The sequence below is a fragment of the Camponotus floridanus genome, unplaced genomic scaffold, assembly GCF_003227725.1.
Source record: "Camponotus floridanus strain SB8 unplaced genomic scaffold, Cflo_v7.5 scaffold13, whole genome shotgun sequence".
NCBI lineage: Eukaryota > Metazoa > Arthropoda > Insecta > Hymenoptera > Formicidae > Camponotus > Camponotus floridanus.
Window position 1 is genome coordinate 1,411,849 of NW_020229248.1, and position 22,509 is coordinate 1,434,357.

Consider the following 22,509-nt stretch of genomic DNA (forward strand, 5'->3'; position numbering starts at 1 on the left):
GAGATGCGCTTTATCTGAAAAACGAAAAACGGAAGCAGCAAACTGGTTGCATTGTAGTTGAAAATCACTAATCCGATTAAACAGAGAGAATATATATGTATGTATATTGTATATACATATATATGCATTTATATATATATAGAGTAAATGGCCATTTTTCCATCGTTGCTTTAAATAAATATTCCTGCATACTAAAAAATACGTACGATTAAAAAAAAGAAAAAATTTATATAAATGATTTCGATTGTTCTTCAGCAATGCTCATTCTTGTGAACACGTCTCTAATGGCGATTGTGAGCAATCAATTTGATGGAGATGTAAATTGTATCAAGTTCAATGGAGACGTTGAATGTATCGACTACTGTACTTATGTGTGTCTATGGGACACATTCAGCATCTATTGACAGAATATCGATCATGACCTATATACATTGACTGTGCATCTACCCGCCATTTATGCCATGAAATGACGAGACCTTCGACTGAGACGCGACTCGTTTACATTAACGGCTCACAGAAATGCAGTTGTGTTTGATTACAAGCATTCAGAAAATTTCCGTGTCACTGTATTAAAGATAGGCTTTCCATAAAGTATATTTCTCGTTGTGCGAATTATTTATACATTCAGTCATATTCAATGGCCATTGTATCTCGTTAATATTTTCAAAATGTAATATGCGTACAAAATATAATATGCATATATATACATATATGTATATATGTATATCGAGTATAGAACATGCATAGGTAATATGTAAACAGAATTGGACCGAATAGTGTGCATTATATGACGATAACATCACCACCTTATCGTCGTAAATGGATTACACTGCTCAGTTAGGATAACGAACAGATTAATCTCATTGATTGCCTGATTCATTATCCGGTGTTAATCGTAATTTGAGATTGACATTATGTAAGGTCATTATACTTGCGTCGGCATTAACCATCTATCCCGGCACAATATCTGCGCGATCGTCATTAATAAAGCGCACAAGCATTTGATGTATTCATGATCAATGAAAACTGTATATTATAATTATCAACACCATCACTAATTATGCAAAAATTTAAATTGACGTACTATAGCAAGCGAGATTTATGGAAAATTTATTCGCACCTTTATTACTCGCGATGTGTTTGTCTAAAATTAAAAATTCATTAAACAAATCACGTTTCTTCCTTTTTTATTACTGAACTCTTTTATTATATTTCCAGAATTATTCAATTTTTCGAGTTATATTGTATAAAATTATTCAAATATTTAAATGTTATTAAAATTTGACCAATAAAAAAGTAATTTCGAAAATTTTTTATTGATTTAATTTTCAAATTACTCATATATATTTCTTTGTTTAATGTTTTAAATCATTCTTATGAATACCGTTATGAATGTTTCAGGGCCGACATAGAATACTCTGCGAATTCATCGAAAACGCATCTGATAATACCCAACGTTCGACTGGAAGATGAGGGTCTTTACAAATGCGAAGCTACGTATCTTGCGGTCAACCGCGAATGCAACAACGTGCAGCACATTATCCTTAACATCACAAGTAAGCTGTATTACATTATGCAACGCTACCAGATTAACATTTTCAGAGTAAATTTACATTTTTATCAAATTGGACATGATTAATATATTGAAATTTATACTCTTAAAAATATGTAGAACCAAGTGATAGCATGTATGAACCGGCATGTTATACGAAGTATATAAAGATTTTGCGGATAATTCATAGAGAGAGTAATTCCGAAAGATTTACTGGATCTATTATAAGAAAACTTTTCGTCTAATGTTGTCGTAAATCACATTCTATATTTTTAACTGTATGATCTATGTTTGTTATATAATTTTTATAATATACTGACAATATTACAATAATGACATTGTCAGAAATAGCTGGTCATAAATAGCTTTATTCAAGAAATAAAAAAATATCTTTTTATACCGGGCATTTAAAAATGTTTATATTATTTTCATTTACATTATTTTTTACACCATGTTGCTTCTCTCGTATTATTCTCGTATTATTATCAGTAAATTTGATATTTCTTGAAAATAAGATTATGTGAGAAATTACAATCCATTTATGTCTAGCATATAATACATAAAAATATATTTACGATATTTTATATATTATATTGCAGCAAGATAAAAATAACATGTGCAAATCGCAACATTGCATAAGATTCGCATTCAATAAATCAAGCAATGTTTATTTCATACTAACGGTTACACGTGATCGTTCTCGCCAATATTTTAATTTTACACGATATTTCCGAACGATGGACAACTTGTTACAGATGGCCCTTTTACGGAATTGGCAAACATCGATGTGTTTCCTCTTGAAACATTTTAAAGATAGAAATATCATTTACATTTTGCAGCCAAACATCAACTTAGCTGTCGCAAAGTTGTCGCACTCAAGTTCTTCTCTTTTTCATTATATATACAACAATTATCCAAGTTAAAAAAAGAAAAAAAAACAAAATCACTACGATACCAGTCTAAATAATAAATGTAGCTATTTCTGTAGATTTCTATTATATGATAATTCGAGCAACTCTTATAATATTAAAATAAAAATAATCAAATTCACAGAGATGATGTTTGAAGTATTTTACAAATTTTGTCTTCGAAATACTCTTACTTATCTACGATTTGATTTTTTTTCGAATCAAGAGTTCTCCTCGTAATTTCAAATGTTTTTCTACGATTATCTGCGCCAAGTCAGTTTGTAACACGCGAGATCGAGAAGTGTAAAAGAGCACACTCGTATGCACTAAGTAGTTAATTTTCGCGGAAGCTGAGTAACCACGGTTTGCGATCTGGGTTAAATCCACGTCAAATTATACATCGATAGCTCAAGTTAGACCCGATGACTTCCTAACTCGACGAAGAGTTAATATCGACAAGTTGAGTAAAGTTAAACTCTCTCGTCGGCGTATAATCTCACGTACTTAGGATAAGTGGAATCATTTAGTTCAACATTCTTGATTTAACGTTTAATGTCAATGTTATAAACGCATTATTACAAACCGATTTAATGGCTAAAGAGGTATCACTGATGCGCAATATTATTTAATCAAGTTAATGCGTTGTAATTACTGTGGTCGCGGTTTACCTCTCTGCTAACTCATCTCGCATTAAATCTGTATGAAACTGAAATTCTTGGGAATTAAGAAAAGCCGTCCGAGGAGTCTCGGCAAAACGCGCAATTACGAAACGTTCAAATATTTAATATGCATACAATATGTATACCTTTCTCTGCAATGCAATATGCAAAATTTTTCGTGTGAAAATTCATTAAGATTTAAATATGAAAGTAGAGGAGGAAATAAAATGCACGTTTTACATATTTTTAGTTAAGATAATAATAATAACCAGAGCCAATAATAAGAAATATTTTGATTTGTAATGAATGTTTCTTATTAAAACGGATTTAAAAATAATGGGTAATAAAACAAAAAATATTATTTTTCTCAAATATCATTTGAGCTTTCCTTCCCGTAACTGCCAGAAGAGACATTAACGTCGGAAGAAGCATTAGTGGTTCCTAATTATTCCTCACGGAGTTATGGGGTTAATTGCGCTATTAAGTAACTCCGTAATAAGACTTTCATTTAAATTTTCGATAAGGGAAGCTCTCTTCCAAATTCATCAGAGAAAATCTTCCTTCTTCCAATAACGAGTTTTTTGAAACATCCTGTTTAAGAGAGAGAATTTTAGTATATAGTTATTTTATATTTTCTATCTCTCTCTTTCTCTTTCTTTTTCTCTTTGTAAATTTATGAAAAATAAGATAATTTCTTTGGAGTGATTTATTCAGTAAATGTAGCGATTTCAGCGAGCCGTCATCGCGACGTGAATAGAATGTATATGTTAGCTATTGTATATGTACGAGAGTCCAGCTACTGATCTGTCTTCTTCGCTGTCGTGCGCCATACCTCGTGATATCACGGCGAGTTAAACGAGTAGGGCGGAGAAGTTTTCAAGTATAATCGAGACATGGTACTTACATACACGCGCATAAGCAGTATTCGAAAACTTTCATTCCCTATTATGAAAGATAATATTCTGCTCGAAACTTCACACGTAAGAGTGTCTTGGCAACAATTAATTTTGAAGTCTATTTAAAAGGATAAGCATCCTGCATTTTCCCTAAAATTTTGCAATAGAAATCAAACAAAATTACGACTTCATTTATATCGATTGTCGATTTTATATTTCTCATTATTATTATTATTACATTGTTTACGTAACGATTGTAAAAATATACGAATAGGAAAAATGTGGCAGATTTCTTTAAAGAAAGAAACAAAGAAAGAGAAGGGGAGAGAAAAAAGAGAGAGAGAAAGGTTCATCCGCAATTTTTATCATGAAAATTTTTAAATAAGACCATTTCTTTCGTCATGTCTAGAGATTCTCTTCAAGTTTTTTATCGTTTTGATTGCACAGCCAATTGAAACACGAACGAAATACGAAAGAACTTTAGAAAAGTTGCTCTTGATGCATAAGTGATCGCGACCTCAATTTGTTGAACTTAAACCGCTACCTTACGACTTTATACATATATCGACCTGCTCTTCTGCAAGGACGTGCGTTGAATTCTGTCACAAAAATGTAACATCACTGCATTTTCGATTATTTCAAGACAAAATAAAGTGCTCTGATATCTCGGATATTGCACACAAAAAATATGCATTATCTTTTAACAAGTATTACAAGTTAGAAAAAATGGAAATATTTTCTAAACAAAATTAGCCTTGAGGAACATTACGTTTCTCTCTTTCTTCCCAATTTATTTTATTTTAATTAATAAAATATTTAAAACTTGAGTAATATTTAAGGATGAGATAATAAAACAGAAAAACAAACGACGTTTATATTTAAATAAGTTCTCGCTAAAAGAAAAAATCATAAATTTATCTAAAAATGATTTAGTTTAGTTATTCATAAATTTTTTACTTAACGATTGTCAAATCAGCAATTTGAGATTAATGAATAATTTTAATAAACATTTTTTAGTTTTCTTCGCGTGCAATGCAATTGTTTTACAATATGATCTCAATGATATAGCAGAGGAAAGAGAGAAATAAAAGGAAATTTAAAACAAGAAAAATACGTAACATTATTTTTCTTCACATAATTTCTGACAGCTATAACTATATTTTGTGTGGAATAGAGATAAAACTGCACAAGAATAAAACTATTTTAATTAATGATAGTAATAATACATTTCTATTGGCTTAAATATCCAACTGCGTAAAATAAATGGACATACATTTTTCATAAAAATTCATAAGTAAAATCCAGGATGTTATTTCATTTTTGTTATTTTTAAAAGAAAGCTAGGAATGTAAAATGTACTAGAAATAAATGTGAGATATTAAAAAATAGTTCTATTAGACAAATATAAGAAGTTTGGATATATACATATATGTATTCATAAAATATAATCAATATAATTTATATATTTACAATACGAAAGACGTCTCAAATATGAAAGTAATAAAAAAGCAATGATAAGAATAAAAGTGTTTGTTTGCGAAAATAAATTACATGGTGGAGTCTCAATCCGTCTTAATTCTGGAAAATTGATATTTATGAGCGACTAAATAGCGCCAATTTTGATAAAATGCGGATTATATGTCGTAGCCATTATGCCACGACGAGGTAGAGCAACATAAAAGTAGCTTGCGAGCTCTCCTGCGACAGGCGTCGACATTAATCTACATAGAGAAGCATAGGACGAGGCTGCGCTCGAAACGATATCGCATATTACATCCGTATTCGCAACGCCGGGGATTATCCCAACACCTCATTCCAACTAGAAACATTACACAGCAGATTTATCGTTAAATAGATAATGTTAAGAACATGCGCATTAGTGAAACTAGAGCAAAGATAACAACTTTTAGATTCGATCGTTTTTCAACATCGTCAAAATACGAATTTTATGAAAAATACAATTATTTTATTATACTCAGCAAAATGGAAAATTTTATATTATTATATTACAAAATTAATATAAATTATAGAAAAATAAGAGTAACTTTAATAAAATTAAAAATAATAACTCTTCGAAAAATGATAAATATACGTGTAGAATTAGCTTTATATAAATAGTATAAATTATAGAAAAATAAGAGTAACTTTAATAAAATTAAAAATAATAACTCTTCGAAAAATGATAAATATACGTGTAGAATTAGCTTTATCAATTCTTAAGAAAGAGAGAAAAGGTGCTATGTTTTTTGCATCACTTTGGATCGCTCTCTAGATTATCTATTATTACAAACTTGCTTTAAAGCTCTGCAAAACAGTTGCCGTGATATCATAAGATTTTGACACACTAGATGCAGTTTCGTACAGAAATCAGAGAGCTGAGAAATATATAGTAGATTCAATACCGTTTCTTCTTTCGTCTCATACGTGATCATTTTGCTGAGTGTCTTCTTCGCTGCGAAAAGCTACGAATGATTGCAATGTTTTCCTTTGAAATGTCGTCGAACTCGATCGTCACGAATACTCGAATTCAACATCGGTGAACTTATCTCTGAAAGTCATATTAAAATTTCGCAAATTCCACGTAAAACGTCCGGTTCCTCCTTTCATTAAATCATAAAATTTTCTTCCTATTTAATTTTTTTTATTTACAGAATCTTTTTATAGGAAGATCAAATAGAATGCTGTAGTTATTGTGTATTGTTATCGCAATGTGCTATCGCTACAAAGGAAAAAAGAAGTTACATTGAAGAAAATTTCTAATTAATTATAAAACTCTTTTTCTATCTTTTTCTTTTGTCTCAATGGGTCTATTTAGCCTAAGAAAAATCGACATTTTCGCAGTGCTCTAATTTATAATTAAATATTCATATAATCCAATTTTCATTTAAATTATAATTAAGTACGAGTGATAAATTGTATATAGAAGGAATCAAAGGATGAGGTGAATTCAAATTTGTGTACATAAACTATTAATAGAATAACGGAATATATCTCTATATATCCGATGCTATCTGATAGATGCTGAAAAAATAATTTATAGTCTATAATTATACTCTATATAATTTACACTCTTTTACGCTATTAACTAAGGAAATATTACTTCCTAGTAAACTACCGCATAAGACATACGATAAAAGATCGCAAAGTTCGCACTTACTTCGCCTATCCCGAGTAAGGAATATCCGAGATAAAAATTTCGAGTAAGGAATACCCTCTGGAAAAAATCCAGAAACCGTCTTATAAAAAAAAAATCGTGGAAGCTACTTACGATCTAATGACATCTCTCCTGCTCTTTCCCCATTTTCAAAGTAATCTCTTTCCATAGTGGTGCAAAGTTGCCGTTGTAGTTGCGGGTCGTTGAGGTGACTTTAAAAGCCATTTTCAAGTATATTATTCATAAACTTTATCGCCGTTGAAGTGCTTGAACCGAATCGTCTTTTATCGTAATTTTCTGAGAATGGCAGAACGTGACAATGACAAATCTGCCATGGATGCGCGAAAAAAGAGATTTTCGAGCCAAATCTCGGGATTTCTTTTTTCCCTGCGATTAAAAAGAACCGAGGATTTTGCGTTACAGCTGTCCATCTTCACGTCAACGGAAATTATCGACATTTCCCGTCCGAGTTTTCTCGTCCGCAACAAAATAATAATTATGGATTGTGATGGTCGTGCAGTGAATTTACTTAATTCACGGTGAATTCGCGTCCATTTTCCGTAACGCAAGAAACAGTTGACAAATGCGAGAACATTTTCCAATATCCATTATAGCAGGCTACCGCGGTGACCGCGACTTCGAACTATTCACAATCGCATAAAAACAATCGACCAGATGACCATTCGAATTACCGATCAAGAATTAATGCCGCCGAGAACGACTTTTCTAGTTTCGATCTATAACAATAGTGCGACAATTTTTCTCAACAAAGTCGCGTTATCGGAACAATCGATTTTATGATAGAAAAAAACTACTGGGATTTTCGCAAATTTTAACATCGAGAATATCAAGTTATTTTGTAGAGGAAAATTTCGCGCTTCTATTTTCTTGCTGAATTCAATGTGTTTCGAAAATAGTTCGGTGACTTTGTGTATGTAAGATACAAAGCTTTTTCGTTTTTGCAACTGTGCACCAGCTGCCGTTCAATCTCGTTTCTCGCATTGAGCAAAATGATGATAGATTTTTAATCTACAATAGTAGAGTCGCGTTTTTTTCTAGTATTACGGAATAATATACCAAAAGCGAACAATCCAATTGACAAATTACACATTTATTCATTCAAATTACAATTCTCATGTATAATAGCAGGTAGATTTAGATTATTTGACATTTATTGGGCGAGTTTTATTTCATTTCATTTAATTTCTCTCTCGTAAAAATAATAAATTTTGTGCAATTTAATCTCTTTGTATAGATGAAGACTTATATACATATATCTTTATTAAGTCCAAGAAAAAGAGAGAATTATTAAATTTATAAGAATTATCTATTTTTCACTAATGTTCTTAGACTCATTTGACGTATTTTTTTAAATATTAGAAAGTAAAATGTAAAAAATAAAATATTAATATATAAAGGAATAAAATTGAAATAAAATAATTTATTTCAGCTCTTTTAATTTAGTTTTTTAATTTAGTTAAATAATATAAATTATAATTATAAAAAGAGAGAAAATTTGTCATATATCTTCTTGTTTCATCTATTATGTAAAACAGCTATTATAAAATCATCATGTGAAAAGCTATTGTAGTTCTTTTATTCTTTTATATAAAAACATTACTTAATTAAAAATTTCTTTAATATATTATATGTTATAAAAATAATAAAAAAAATTTTAGAAAAATTTCCAAGAATTAAAAGTAAGTTTCAAATATCAGATGTTAATATTCAGTTTCAAATATCAGATATTAATAATAAATATAGCCAGAATATGTAAATTCAAGAATTTGTAGAAACTTTCATTTTTATTATGAAGAATAAACTCATATTTTTCAGTGTTATGTGTGTGTATAACACAAAGTTACACCATGTAACATTAGATAATTAAAAACAGCAAGAAAATATCATTAAAAATCATAATAATTAATTTTCTGTTTAAATAACAAACTCAAAATTTCTACGCTTATAACAAAGAAATATTGTAATTAAAAACTATTATTAAAACATAAAAAATAATATAATATATACATATGTAACTATTCTAAAATTATTTATAAAATATTTATTAAATAAAATATATATATATATATATATTATATTATATTATATTATATTGCATTCGGAATATTTACAAACTTAAGAGATAAAAATTATATATATTTCAAAATTTCAGATTTTTCATTCAAACATAAAATATAATGAAATTTCGAGAAGATATTAATTATTACAATGATATGTCTAACATATCTTTAATATATCTGTCGCGCAAGCAATGACCTAGTTCGCAGTTTAACTGAATCATTTATTAAGCAAAGGTGGATACGGTTGCGATTGGCTAGGAGAGCCATTCGGCTCAATTCAAATTTTATGAAGTACCACTTGTCTCGCGACCGATCCAATTAAACCTTCTTCACGGCTGCAAATTGCAGCCTTCGAGAATATGAAGCGTAAAGTTAGCCAGCGTGCTTCTGATTGGATGAGCAGCCGTTATAGCCTATTAACTTAAACTCATTGTGATTTAATGTGATTTGCATCTTATTAAAGCACGCGTCAAGAGTTATTTTGGAAGACGAATAATGCATTGTATAGGAACGCAAAATTTTCGAAGTATTCTGGTTATTAAAATAAATTAAAATTTAGCGTCAAAAACTTTAGCGATAAAGATATGTGTACGGAAATTATACAATCTAATTTGACATAATTTAAATCCAAAAACAACATGAAATATTGTTCTGTAATAAAAGATTTATTCATTAACGAATTGCTTAACAAAACGCATGCATCACGTTTCATCATCAATATCGATCAACATTTGAGAAACTCGTTAGTTAACTTTATAACAGATCTTTCTCTTTTTTGCTTTGGAAAATATGATGTCTTTACAAAAAGTCATCTTTGCAGCTTATCTCGTTAAACCGTATCGACTTATTAATATCATGTTTTGATAAAAAGAGATAAATTTTGCCGATACTAGAAAAGGAAAATAATCTTTTGTTTTGTTTTGCTTTGCATCAATATTGCATTGATGTAATTTTCTCAACTCGCGAATGCGAATTAAAATTACACGCGATGATATACGCGATCGTAAAAATTTACAATTTCGCCAAGAGCATCGTTCGCGAAATTGCGAGATGAGTTTTGCTGAAAAAAGTTATTTGATATTCCGAAAACTCATATATATACAGGTTGAAAATATAATGTAACCGAGAAAGAAACGATTCCTGGTGTAAAAATAAATCGAAAATGTTGAACAAAATCTTTTTATATCAAACGTCAAGGGATGTATGTGGGATTTACAAGAAAATTGATTTTAAAAATTGAATAATCGGTAATATATATATTTATATATTTATATATGCACTTTTAAATATAAGAAAATAGCAATCCTATATTATTGAGTCTCTTAATGGCAGTTATATTGAAATATGTATTATAGAACATCGTTGCGAAATAATATCTATATGTTGATGCTTTATGCATTAAATCCTTCAATAACTGAGATTATTTAAAATCCCTTTGCTAAAAGAAATGTTCTACTTTTATATTTATTTATATCTTTATATATATATATATAATTAATATAAGATATATATTTGCAAACTTTTTTACAACGATTTGCAAACATAAATTTAAAACGCACAACATACACTTAGACGGAGTCTAAATAAATAAATTTAATTAATTAGTGATTTAATATTTTGTATTTTGATTTATTTCTTATATTAATTCAATTTTTATAAACTAATGACCTTAGTTCACATTTTCATTGAACGTGCCTTATAATTTAAATGCGGTTTCATAAATGCTAACAAAACTAATAAATTTTTCATAATATGCATTTGAGCATAAGAGTAAAATCGCAGTAATACATAAAATATCTCAATTTTTTAACATGAACATACGGTAATAATAATTACGCCCCTTTTGAAGCTTAAATAATTTATTTTAATTCGACAAATTAGTCCTGTTTTCCTACCAGAGAACTGATAAATATAATTTTTGTAGAAGCTTAATATCGCTAGTCGAATTTTCAAAGGTTAAAAGAAATTGTGTAGTCGACCAAACTAGCCAGAAATATAATATAAGGACCACAACCATATGGTCGAAACGTCGTATTGAATAAATTATATTTCTGGCTAGTTTGGTCGACTACACAATTTCTTTTAACCTTTGATAAATATAATATTATCTGAGCTGATATAGACGAATAAAATCTGCTGATTCGATATAGACGAATAAAATCTGACACTAACAATATATGATAAAATTACTCATCTTGCCTTCTTTCTAGATCACCGCTTTATAAAAATGTCAATTTAGCGGAAAAGTTGTAAATGAAATTTTGAAAATGAAAAAAAAACGATATAAGATGTAAGCAGCAGAAGGTGAACAAATTTAATAAACAATTGTCTTCGGCATTTCTCGAGCAAAATATAAAGAAGACTCTATTCGATTTAAAAGACATATATCAAGCGAATAAGACAAATATGATTTTCAATCGATTTAAAATTTAAACGGAAATGCTAAATAGTAATTACATTATTTTTGTTAATCATAAAATCTTATTTTGTTTTGCTAATTTTTAAGTTTCCTGATATACATATATCGGTATTTAAAGATGCAAAAAATGCAAATTTCTTAAACATGAATAAATACGAGTAAATTTCTAGATCTGATTGCTGTTTCGAAGAGAAAATTAGAAATTTTCCATAATTAAATTCTCATTTTTTATCATTTGTCAATGATACAATCCGATCACACAAAAAGTGAACGCGAACGAGATTAAGCCAATAAAAAATAAAATCACACTATCAAATAAATTTCAATTTTTGTATAAAACGTATATGCCATCTCACAACTGATTATATAATTATTTAAAAGTTCAAAGAAATTTAAACAAGAAAAAATAAATAACACACATTACATGTCATATCTATACAAATTTTCTGATGTTTTCATATATTTTAGGGAATAGACGAATAATTTCTCGTATATCAGCATGGTACAAATATAATGAAAGCTTGTTCCATTATTTCTACGCAAATGCGTATGGCGGTATTATATTTATGAGTATTATACTATACTTTTCATCATTTGCGGCTCTCCATAATTCATTTTTGCCATTTTTAAAAATGACCATTACATAAATATGGTTATCCATAAAAGTAACATTTACACATATAAGCACTTGTGGTATTACGCCGGATTTGCAGCATGCAAATGCTTGGCGTGTATGTGCATTTGTATGTACATTCATAAATGTAACATCGACAGAGTAGAATACTGTGATCTGAGTATATTTTCAGTTGGTGTTATCGAGGATTTGATTTGAGTACTAGAACACTATGATCTGAATGCATTTTCAGTTGATGTTACCAAAGATTTGATTTATAAAGTCCTAAGAACATGGCACCTGTTCGATAAGTGGCACTTTATTCCTGTAGGAATTGTAGAAATTTAAAGTACTCTTCTTACATCAGAAAATCGATATAACAGTGGTTTAAAATTTCACCGCATACAATACTCGTCGCTTTATTCCCGTCGCGCGAAAAGACAAGTCTCTATCAGATCGAACGTGCTGAATTAGACGAAATGAATTGGATTGCGATATACCTTTCGAAATATCGTAATTAAATCATTTATCGTTTAAAAGAAAAAGCTTCTCGATAAAATTATCATTTTGCAGTAACCTAATTAATTATTCAATAATCAGATTTAATATAAATAAATTGCAACTTACTGTATAAATATAAATTGATATTCTAGAAAAAATAGAAAATTCTAGGAATTTTTAAATCTGATAACGTCGGAAGGAATGGCATTTGCGCGAGGTATAAGATATGATAGGATTTGTATCTATTTCCTAAGCCGAAAGATATATGGAGCAAATATATATAAATCGTATCAATTTACACACAAGAGATGAGATGTTCGAAAATGTCGATACAATACACAATTTATTAAATTCCACACTACCCTCGAGATATCGTTATTTATAGAGTACAAACGCAAAACAACAGATTAAATTTTTGTGTTGACGCTGATATTTTTCAAAACGATCGATTCGCATAACTTTAGGCAAAGAAAAAAGAAGAGAAGAACAAAGAGCAAGTCTGATATTCATAAATATTTTACTTATATCAAGATGTGGTATCTTTTACGGAGCATTCTTGTTATTTTCCTCAACATCAAAGCGAAACGGATAGTTTCCCGCGGAACAATTACCTTTAAACATAATAGTGAATATACGATATACATTATTGTCAAGAAATTTTCCAAAGTAATGCAAAGTAAATTTTATTTTATTATATTTAATTCTTATTTGAAGAATGCATTTATACATTCGAAAAGTAGAAAACTAATGAACTGTTTCTTCGCGAAAATATATTTTCAATATCAAAGGAGGAAAAGTTATAATTATGAATGCAATATCTGTGGATTTATTGTAATACATTGCAATATATGGAAAGAGAGATAATCGCTACAATAAAACTTAAATTTAAGCGGCAAAAATGAACAGAGATAATTCATAGAATAAAATAGTTTTCGATATAAATGCATTTGTGTGTGTTCTAGTGCAACCAAAATCTGTACGTGTCATCGACGAAAATTCGAAGAATACTCTGAGTACGGGTTCCACTTTAGGACCTATAAACGAAGGCTCGACAATAGCTCTATATTGCGAGAGCGGCGAAGGCAAACCTGCACCTACAGTGGAGTGGTTTAAAAATGACCAACTGCTTGAAGGTAAAATTTATAATCTTCATTAAAACCGATAAGTCTGTTTATAAAATTATGCGTATTTTTGAAGAAATTTAAGCTAAAAACATAATTAAACAGAACACACATAATTTAGTGTTTTCAATTAATGATATATCCCCTTTATAACTCTAATTTAAAATTACTTTGACTAAACTCGGATTAACTTAATTAGCGGAATTGCCTACGTCAAAATTTGCAATTATATAATTCATGTTATTTCTAATTTAATTTTCTTTTTCATTATTAATCAAAAAATTAATTTCATTTATATTTTGACAAAATAATTTATTAAAATTTACATATTACTAAATTAATCTGTTAAATTAAAAGTATAAAATATCAAGAGATTACAATATATACTTAATCATATAATTGGCGCTTTTTTATTCTACTTGTATATGTACTTATTAAAAACTGATTATAATAAATTCGCTCATCGATCTTTGCTGATAATATCGATATCTTAACATTTCCATTATTCGAGATGTAACATTATTGAATCAAGTGAGATTTTATCTAACATATAATATTTTAGTTAAAAATAAATGGATACAATGCTAAAATATATAATTTTACTTCGAGTGAAATTTTATATGAATTAAAATGTATCGTTATCATTATTCAAACGCAGATATTGAAAGACAAAAGAAACTTTAGCATTTATTAATTTTTTATTATAATCAATTATGGATAATAACGATGATATTATCAAAGATTTTTTCCTCTCGAATTTTATATAATTATTAATTTTATGCGTTTTTAAATTAAAATAAACATTCAGTGTTTTTAATCACAATTTTTTGTCATGCATATTTTGAAATACGTTTTGTTTTAATCTTGTGCGATCTTTTAAAATATATAACTAGTATTGTTTCTCTCTTTCCCCCCCCCTCTCTCTCTCTCTCTCTCTCGAGACATGCTTGTCAAGAAATATAAACTGTTCCATTTCAGCGACGAGCTCGTCGACTATCACTGATACCGGGGCAGGCACTGGCAGTAGTTTGCTAGAGATGCAAATTACACGGGAAGAGTTAGGCGCAACATTCACGTGTAAAGTCAACAATATTGCCCTCATGGAGCCACTTGCAGTTGATATTAAACCAAATGTACACGGTAAGTACATATACTCCACTCGAAATTAACGTAGCAGAATCTTTCTACACGCTGCAAAAAATGTCTGTGAACTGCAATATGGTTGAAAAATCCTTATTCGATGTATATTTATTTGTCATTTTTACTAACTTATACGCGAGCATGGAGGAATTTTCCTCTCTATGCTGTATTTTAATCTAACAATTTTTCTCATTATTGACGTTAATATACTTTGCTCCATAATAATAAAGTTTCAGAGAGTCTATCAGCAATAAAAGCCTTCAATATATGTCAATAGAACAATGTTTTTCAGTGATCAGTTCCGTTTGAAATATCGATTATACATCGAGTATCGTGCGTACCATCAAGGGGAGAGAAAAAAGAGAGGAAAGGAGATAGATCAGAATTATGTACAATTTCAATCGCGCGACATAATTTGCAATATATACAGTATTCAATTCAATAACTATCGATATAAATTCAACATGAAATTCACATAGTAATAGAATAAACGAATGTGGATACTTCGACCTAAATTTGCAACAATCCATCAAGTACCGTTTATTCATTAAATCAAAACACGGATACATCGAGTAAACTCGCGCACGCGCGAGGTATGAATATGAATAATACTAGGACCAAAGAGCACTATATCAATGTGGTCGAGTGTGGAAGAATTTTTAGGCCAAGTGTACTTGTTGCGGAATATAAACTAGCTTAACTTTCGAAGTCAATTAGCATTTCCTAATAAAGTTTCGAGCACGCTCGGATATCAAAAAAAGGAGAATAAAGTCTTGTTTCTCAATTTCTAATAGCATTTTGTATTTTAATCAGTAACATAAAATGTAAAACAATAATATAAGATGTTTATAATTAAAAATTAAAGAGAATTAATATTGATCGCGTTAAATAGATATCTTTAAATAACTTGATAGAGATATTGGGATATTATATTTTAGTTATATAAGACAGAATCGATTTTTGCAACATGTAATAATATAATTTTAAATGTAATTTATAATTTTGAATAGAATGACAATATTTAAATAATAAATAATAATAAATTTAAAGGTACGACAAAAATAAACGAAAATAATAAACAATTTATCCAGCATACATGATGAGAAAATTAGCTAAACTATTACTTATTTACGTAGATTTTGTATCTTACAATTTTTTGAATTTTATATATTTAACAGTATTGAATATACATTCAATTTTTATTTTTTAAAATAAAAATAAAAATTATTAATGTAATATTTTTATTAATGTAATATCTGGTCCAAGATTGTGTTTGTTACACGTCTGTTAAGCCTCAAGTTAAAACGTAATAGGCATGCATACTACAAAATAGAATAAGGTATATTATTCTTTTTTTTCTCTCTTGTTGTAAACATATAAGTGCTGTTAAATGATCTGAGAACATGATATTCAATCATGTCAAATAACTATTCCATCTGTTATAATTTCTCGCACAATGTAATAGCATAGTTAAAGAGAGGATTTCGTCCTAACAAAACTACTCACATAGATTTAGCACAATATGTTGCGCGAGTTAGAATTATTACAGAATTTCACAAGCACTCACTAACCGATACCTCGTCACCCGGATTAAGAAATAGATCAAAAAAATGCAAAAAAACCATATTTTATATAATAATGTAATTCAGACAATCTATTAGACATTTTGAGAGGAAAATTCTTCACGCTTAAATCTTTGAAATCCGCGTACAAAGGTATAAAATAGCAGTGGTTTATACTTTGAAAAGTGTAAAGCGAAAGTGCACAAAATTCAATTTAATGCAAAAGAGATTTGAATCTCAAATTTGAATTTCTACGCGATCAAAACACTATGCGTACTACCAGACATGAACTAAATTTTTATTGATAGTAATATGTTTTTTCTTTTTTCAAATTTAGCCACGAAATTCTAAATTCCATGGTGCATCTTTTATACATCAGATAAAAAGCTAATTTCACTTGATGTAGGTCACGTAATTTTGCTTCATGTTTACTATCGCGATGAGAAAGAAGTCTTTTTCGCAATGTATTTTTTTTCATATGCTCTATATGGTTAATCGAGTTATAATAGTGCAATAATGAGGAAGAATCGATTATCCAGTACACAATTTCTCTAATTTTTATTGGGAAAAAAATAATTGATATTGAAGTACACAAAAATACGAAGCAAAGTCATTAAGACATACAAGTGTATGTCACAAATAGTTAATTATGCTAAAATATTCTGCTAAATCATTAATTAAGTCACAAATGGATGTGACTTGTGAGATAATCATAAATGAAGTAAATTAGTTTCTGAATGATGGCAGTAATTGTTTACATAATCTAACTTGATAATAATTCATGTAGAAGAATTTTTTCAATAATTATTTGTGATCCATTTAATGATTTTCCTTCGTAGTTACATTTTTTTTTATACGCGATTCAGATAACTAAAGTTTCGTATTGAGTTACTTTAGATGAAGCAGGAAACTAATATTTATAAATAAGCTAAAGTATGTGCATTATTAACTACTCAACGGAAAAGCGCATCTAATTTAATGGTATAAATTGTAATACATTATTGCATTCTGAAATCCTGATCGATATGCGCTAATGGAATTCTCTTATTTCTTATTAACTCTACGTTATTGCGCTGATAGATAATTTAAGTAAAAAGAAAAGAAAAGATTCGCTGTTTCTTTGTATACTGATATATATTCTCACATAAATGGGACAATTTTTTAATAATCCATTATACAACTATGGCAGGTCATAAATTACTGAAAATTACTAAATGATATATAAGTCTTCGATAAATGTACACATATAGCAGAATATCTCTATAAATTTAGCAATGTAATAAAAACACTATTTAAAATGTTTAATAATATTTAAGTTAAATAATAAGCAAGAAAAACAATTTTTAGTTAGTTTTTTAACACTACTACAGTAAAAATCCTTCTAATAGGCTCAGAAATTTAATCGTTTTTAACACATATTCAAGTGTATGCACAAATCAGTTCAAATTATACACATTATTACGCCAATACTTATGATTATGGTTCGCCGAAAATCGCCAAGTATCTGTTATTTTAATTACGGATCTGCTCATGCGCGCAAATTTTGCATATTATAATTAAATGTTTATCATTTTTACGCGAAAAGAGATTTTCATATATTCACACATGTGCACAAAATGAATTGTTAAATTATTAATTATATAATATCTTATATTTGTACAGGTTGCGGTCTTGTCACGATTAGAAATTTATTAACGATAGTCAAACTTTACAATATTATAATATAATATTATATCATAATATTCTTATACAAATACGCAACTCACGGTGTATCGATAAATTCATTAACTTTGAAGTTGGGATTAATTTTCTTGCTATCATGTAGAAACGCGTCAATTAATAAATTTGTTAAATTATCGAATTAATGTCTTATTATATCACATATTTATTGCAATTAGAGTAGTTATTATATTATTAATATAATATAATGAGATAGTATCGAAGAAGAAATATCTTATAAAACGAATAAATTTAATATTTGTATTGTAAAATTTAATATTTGCATTGTACATGTGTTATAATTATCAGTGTATATATTATACATAAAAGCGATCTCTGATAGTAATTTATCTTTTTGATTATATATTATATATATATATATATATATATATATATATTATATTTAATATTGTCAAAAACTATAATTTTTGAAATTTATGTAATATAATTATTATAATAAAGACAAATCACATATAATTTCAAAAGAAATAAGTGCTACAATTTACGTTAATAGATTGAAAAGTAATAATAATTTTAATTCTCAAGAATTAAATATATATAATGAATTCTTACACAATGGAAAGAGCACATAAAATTATAATGTATTGAAATACTTAAACGATAAAAGCCAAGAGCGTATTCTCTTCTGATAAAAATATAATTAAAAAGAGGTAAAAATGAAATGAAAGAAATTAATAATACATTATTTAGATACAGAGATGCATTAATATATTAAAAAATTTCTATTATAAAAAGTTTTGTCTTTTTGTCGAGATAAAAGTAATGGATCAACTGTAATCGTGTACCGCATGCAATATCTAGTAACGTATTTCTCTTTATTAATCTCTTTAAATTTCCATTAAATTTCAAAGAATTTCAGAGGACAAAATACATTTCCAATAGTATATTTTTAACATCTTTTCATTTATGTATCGTTGCAATTTGTGACGCTTTTGCTTGAAATTTTCACTTTATCGTTATCAATAATATTCTTTTATACTATAAGGATGTAATACACAGGATCATAGAGCACACTATCTGACGCTTTTGCTATCACGTCGACATGCTTCGCTCCAACATCATATCGTGAAAAATGAAAAATTGCCTGCCAGCACAATAAAAATCTAGACAGGTAATAAAACAATGTCGAAAATACTAAGAAAGGAGAAAGGAATAACAGCGATATCGTCAAAATTCAATGCAAAGCGCAATTTAAAATTCTTCAGAGCATGATCCGTTCAATACACACACACACACACACACACACACACACACACACACACACACACACACACATATATATATATATATATATATATATATATATACATAGAAAATATAAATATAAACTCCCACTGAGTCGTTTCTAACAACCTGCGGTGAATTTAAAGTGGAAATGTCGCGAATACCCGCAGGATATCTGCGAAAATCTCACGGCTCCGCAGCTGCTCGTTGGAAGTCGCGGAGGCCAGCTTTCGAGAGTGACGAGAACTCGCGAACGGGGACCTGGCGGAGCATTCAAGCAAGTGGATTTCTTATAGGGAAACAAAACCAGGAAATCGCATTGCCATCGGCAACAGACTTAAAAAGTCTCGCGGTCGGCTTACCGAATTGCGAACTCTTAGAAATTTTCGGGTGCGAAGAGGAAATTAATTTAATGGCGAGTTTTCATTAACAAGAAAAGAGAATCTTATCATCTCACGTATCTGACGATATCTTCGAAATGACTGCACGATTAAAAAAATATCTTATAAATTTTGAAGCTGTCCTGCAGAACAATTGGTGTGTTTTATAAAAAATTACTTTCCGCAACCAATTTAAATATTGATTTTTTAATAAAAATAATAATAATATAAAAATATATTTCTTTTTATATTATTATTATTTTTATTAAAAAATCAATATTTATTAAAAATTAAAAATTTTATTACACTGCATACATGTGCTCTGAGATGCAATTTTAGTCAAATAAAAAAATCAACTTTTAAAGACTATTGAAATTCAAAAGCTTATAAAATTTATATATCTTGGAGTTTATTTTCTTACTTATTGTATATTATTATTCACAATCTATCGTTACATAAGTATTCGCATTAGATCGCAAATACATTTAGACACTTCAACAAAATTAATTAATAAAATTAATTAACAAAATTAACTTAAATTAAATTAATTCTGGATTATAACAACTTTTTTGTTCAATGAGATAATTATATTTCGAGATATCATAAGATAATGAATGAAAGCACGATTCTTTTACAAATTTTCATCAAAGTATCAAGTTATATTTTTATATCAAACGATGTATTTACATCATCCTCTCGTAGATACGATAAAATACATTCGATAATGTGATCCAGTATCATCCGTATAGATTCAAAGTAAACGTCGGCGGACAGATTTGTTCGAAGATCAAAAGCACGTCAGCGCATTTTCCAATAGAAAAAAAAATATTTGCGCAAAGAAGAGGTGACTTTTTATACATTTTCCCTATCTCTGTCACCATGCTACCCTCGGTCCTCGGTTCGTTTCTCCGCATCTACCATCAGCTAGGGGGAGTGCAATTGAAGTCAAATGCAATTCCCGATATTAGATTCTCGCCATTCGCTCTTTGCTCGGTTCCTGCATCTTTTCTTTTCGTATTCTTCTTGTATTGAATACCGCTCACTGAATTTTGCCGATGAATTATCGGTCAAGGCTTTCTGCATGTCTTTACGAAAATCATCGATAAACCTTCGTATTAACACTTAATCTCTCTACTTTATAATTAATTTAAAAAATTCTCTTTTTTGTGGAAAATATTTATAAGCTATATTTATAAGCTTTGAAAAAATATTATTTAACATTATATTAACTATAATATAAATATTCATAATATTAATATTAACTTCGAGTGCATAATTTTCAGAGATCCGTGCAGTGCATCAAAGTGATCAAAGTGATCCTAAGCAATATTTAGACAGATATAACAATAAGAAATTATTTTTTGTTAAACAACACATATTTATAAAGAGGAAAATTCAAATTTTATAAATATTTGCGATTCCAAAAAAAATTAAAAATATATCTAAAAAAATTTGCAAACAAAATGTGTTTTGTAAATTCAAAAAAGTTTTACTTTTCGATATTAAGCCTTAAATATTAAAATTTTTGCAGTTGATGTACATTTTAAGAAAAAAATTAAAAAATGATGAAAGCAAATAAATTAAATAAAAGAAACAATTCAAATTAAGCCTAACTTTTAACTTTTAACTTTTTCAAACCATTGTTATAAAATAAATTGGCAAGAATTCAGACCAACTGTAGCGCTATTAGAAGAAAGATTGATCTGCAAGGTCTAGGGTCATGTAATGGACTCAACAGAACTTCTAGCTGTGAAATATTATTAATAAAAAAAATTTGGAATTCCAATAACTTCCTACATAGTTGAAAATTTAAAAGTAATAAAATACTCAACTCTTTTGGTAAAAATTTTGCCAAATACTCTTAAGAATGTTTATGATTAACCAAAAATATAACATTTATTAAGTAATATATATGACAATTATTACATTAATATACATATATGTATATATATATATATATATATATATATATGCATGATTAATTTGATAACATATATAAATTAATTTTAATATAATATATAAATTGCAAGATGTTTTGTAAACTTTCCAATCAATATATGATAATGCCCATGCATTATATATATGTACATATAATAACCCGAGGGAAATTCGATGAATGTTATGATGTACAGGACAGTCCGTTAGGAAATCCATCGACGTTAATATATATCGTAATAGATATCGTGGATATATATCTCCATATGCAACGACAGAACATACCGTCACCGATTACCGCATTTCTACAGCAATTTTCATCATAAAGTGTGTATCCTCGTAGGAGCTTCCGGATCGATTTAACGATACCAAAATGACAATTTTCAAATATTCCATTAACTGTAAATTTTCAAAGCAAACATGATGCTATAAACATGGAAAAGTCATCCATCTCGTCGACATACCTGCTACTGCATTGATATATACAGATATTTTGATCATTAGATAAACAATTCGTTTATCGAAATATGCACTATATTATTATGATTCTTGTCACAACGCGAAATATTTATATATCTCTAAAAACTTTCAATTCTCAACAACAATTTGTAGACTTCGACAAAT

At 28.5% G+C, this 22,509-nt stretch overlaps 1 protein-coding gene across 5 annotated transcripts in view; it reads left to right on the forward strand.

Moving 5' to 3' along the window:
• LOC105255053 (hemicentin-2) overlaps positions 1-22,509 on the forward strand; it is a 172,482-nt gene that overhangs the window by 110,757 nt on the left and 39,216 nt on the right. For all 5 annotated transcript variants that reach the window (XR_003122394.1, XM_011264109.3, XM_025405985.1 and 2 more), the window contains 3 exons: positions 1,402-1,556; positions 13,746-13,916; positions 14,883-15,044. Coding sequence is in view for 4 of the 5 variants with exons in the window: in XM_011264109.3 (XP_011262411.1) it covers positions 1,402-1,556; positions 13,746-13,916; positions 14,883-15,044 (488 nt within the window). In the remaining variant the exon portion in view is untranslated. The remainder of the gene's footprint in view (positions 1-1,401; positions 1,557-13,745; positions 13,917-14,882; positions 15,045-22,509) is intronic.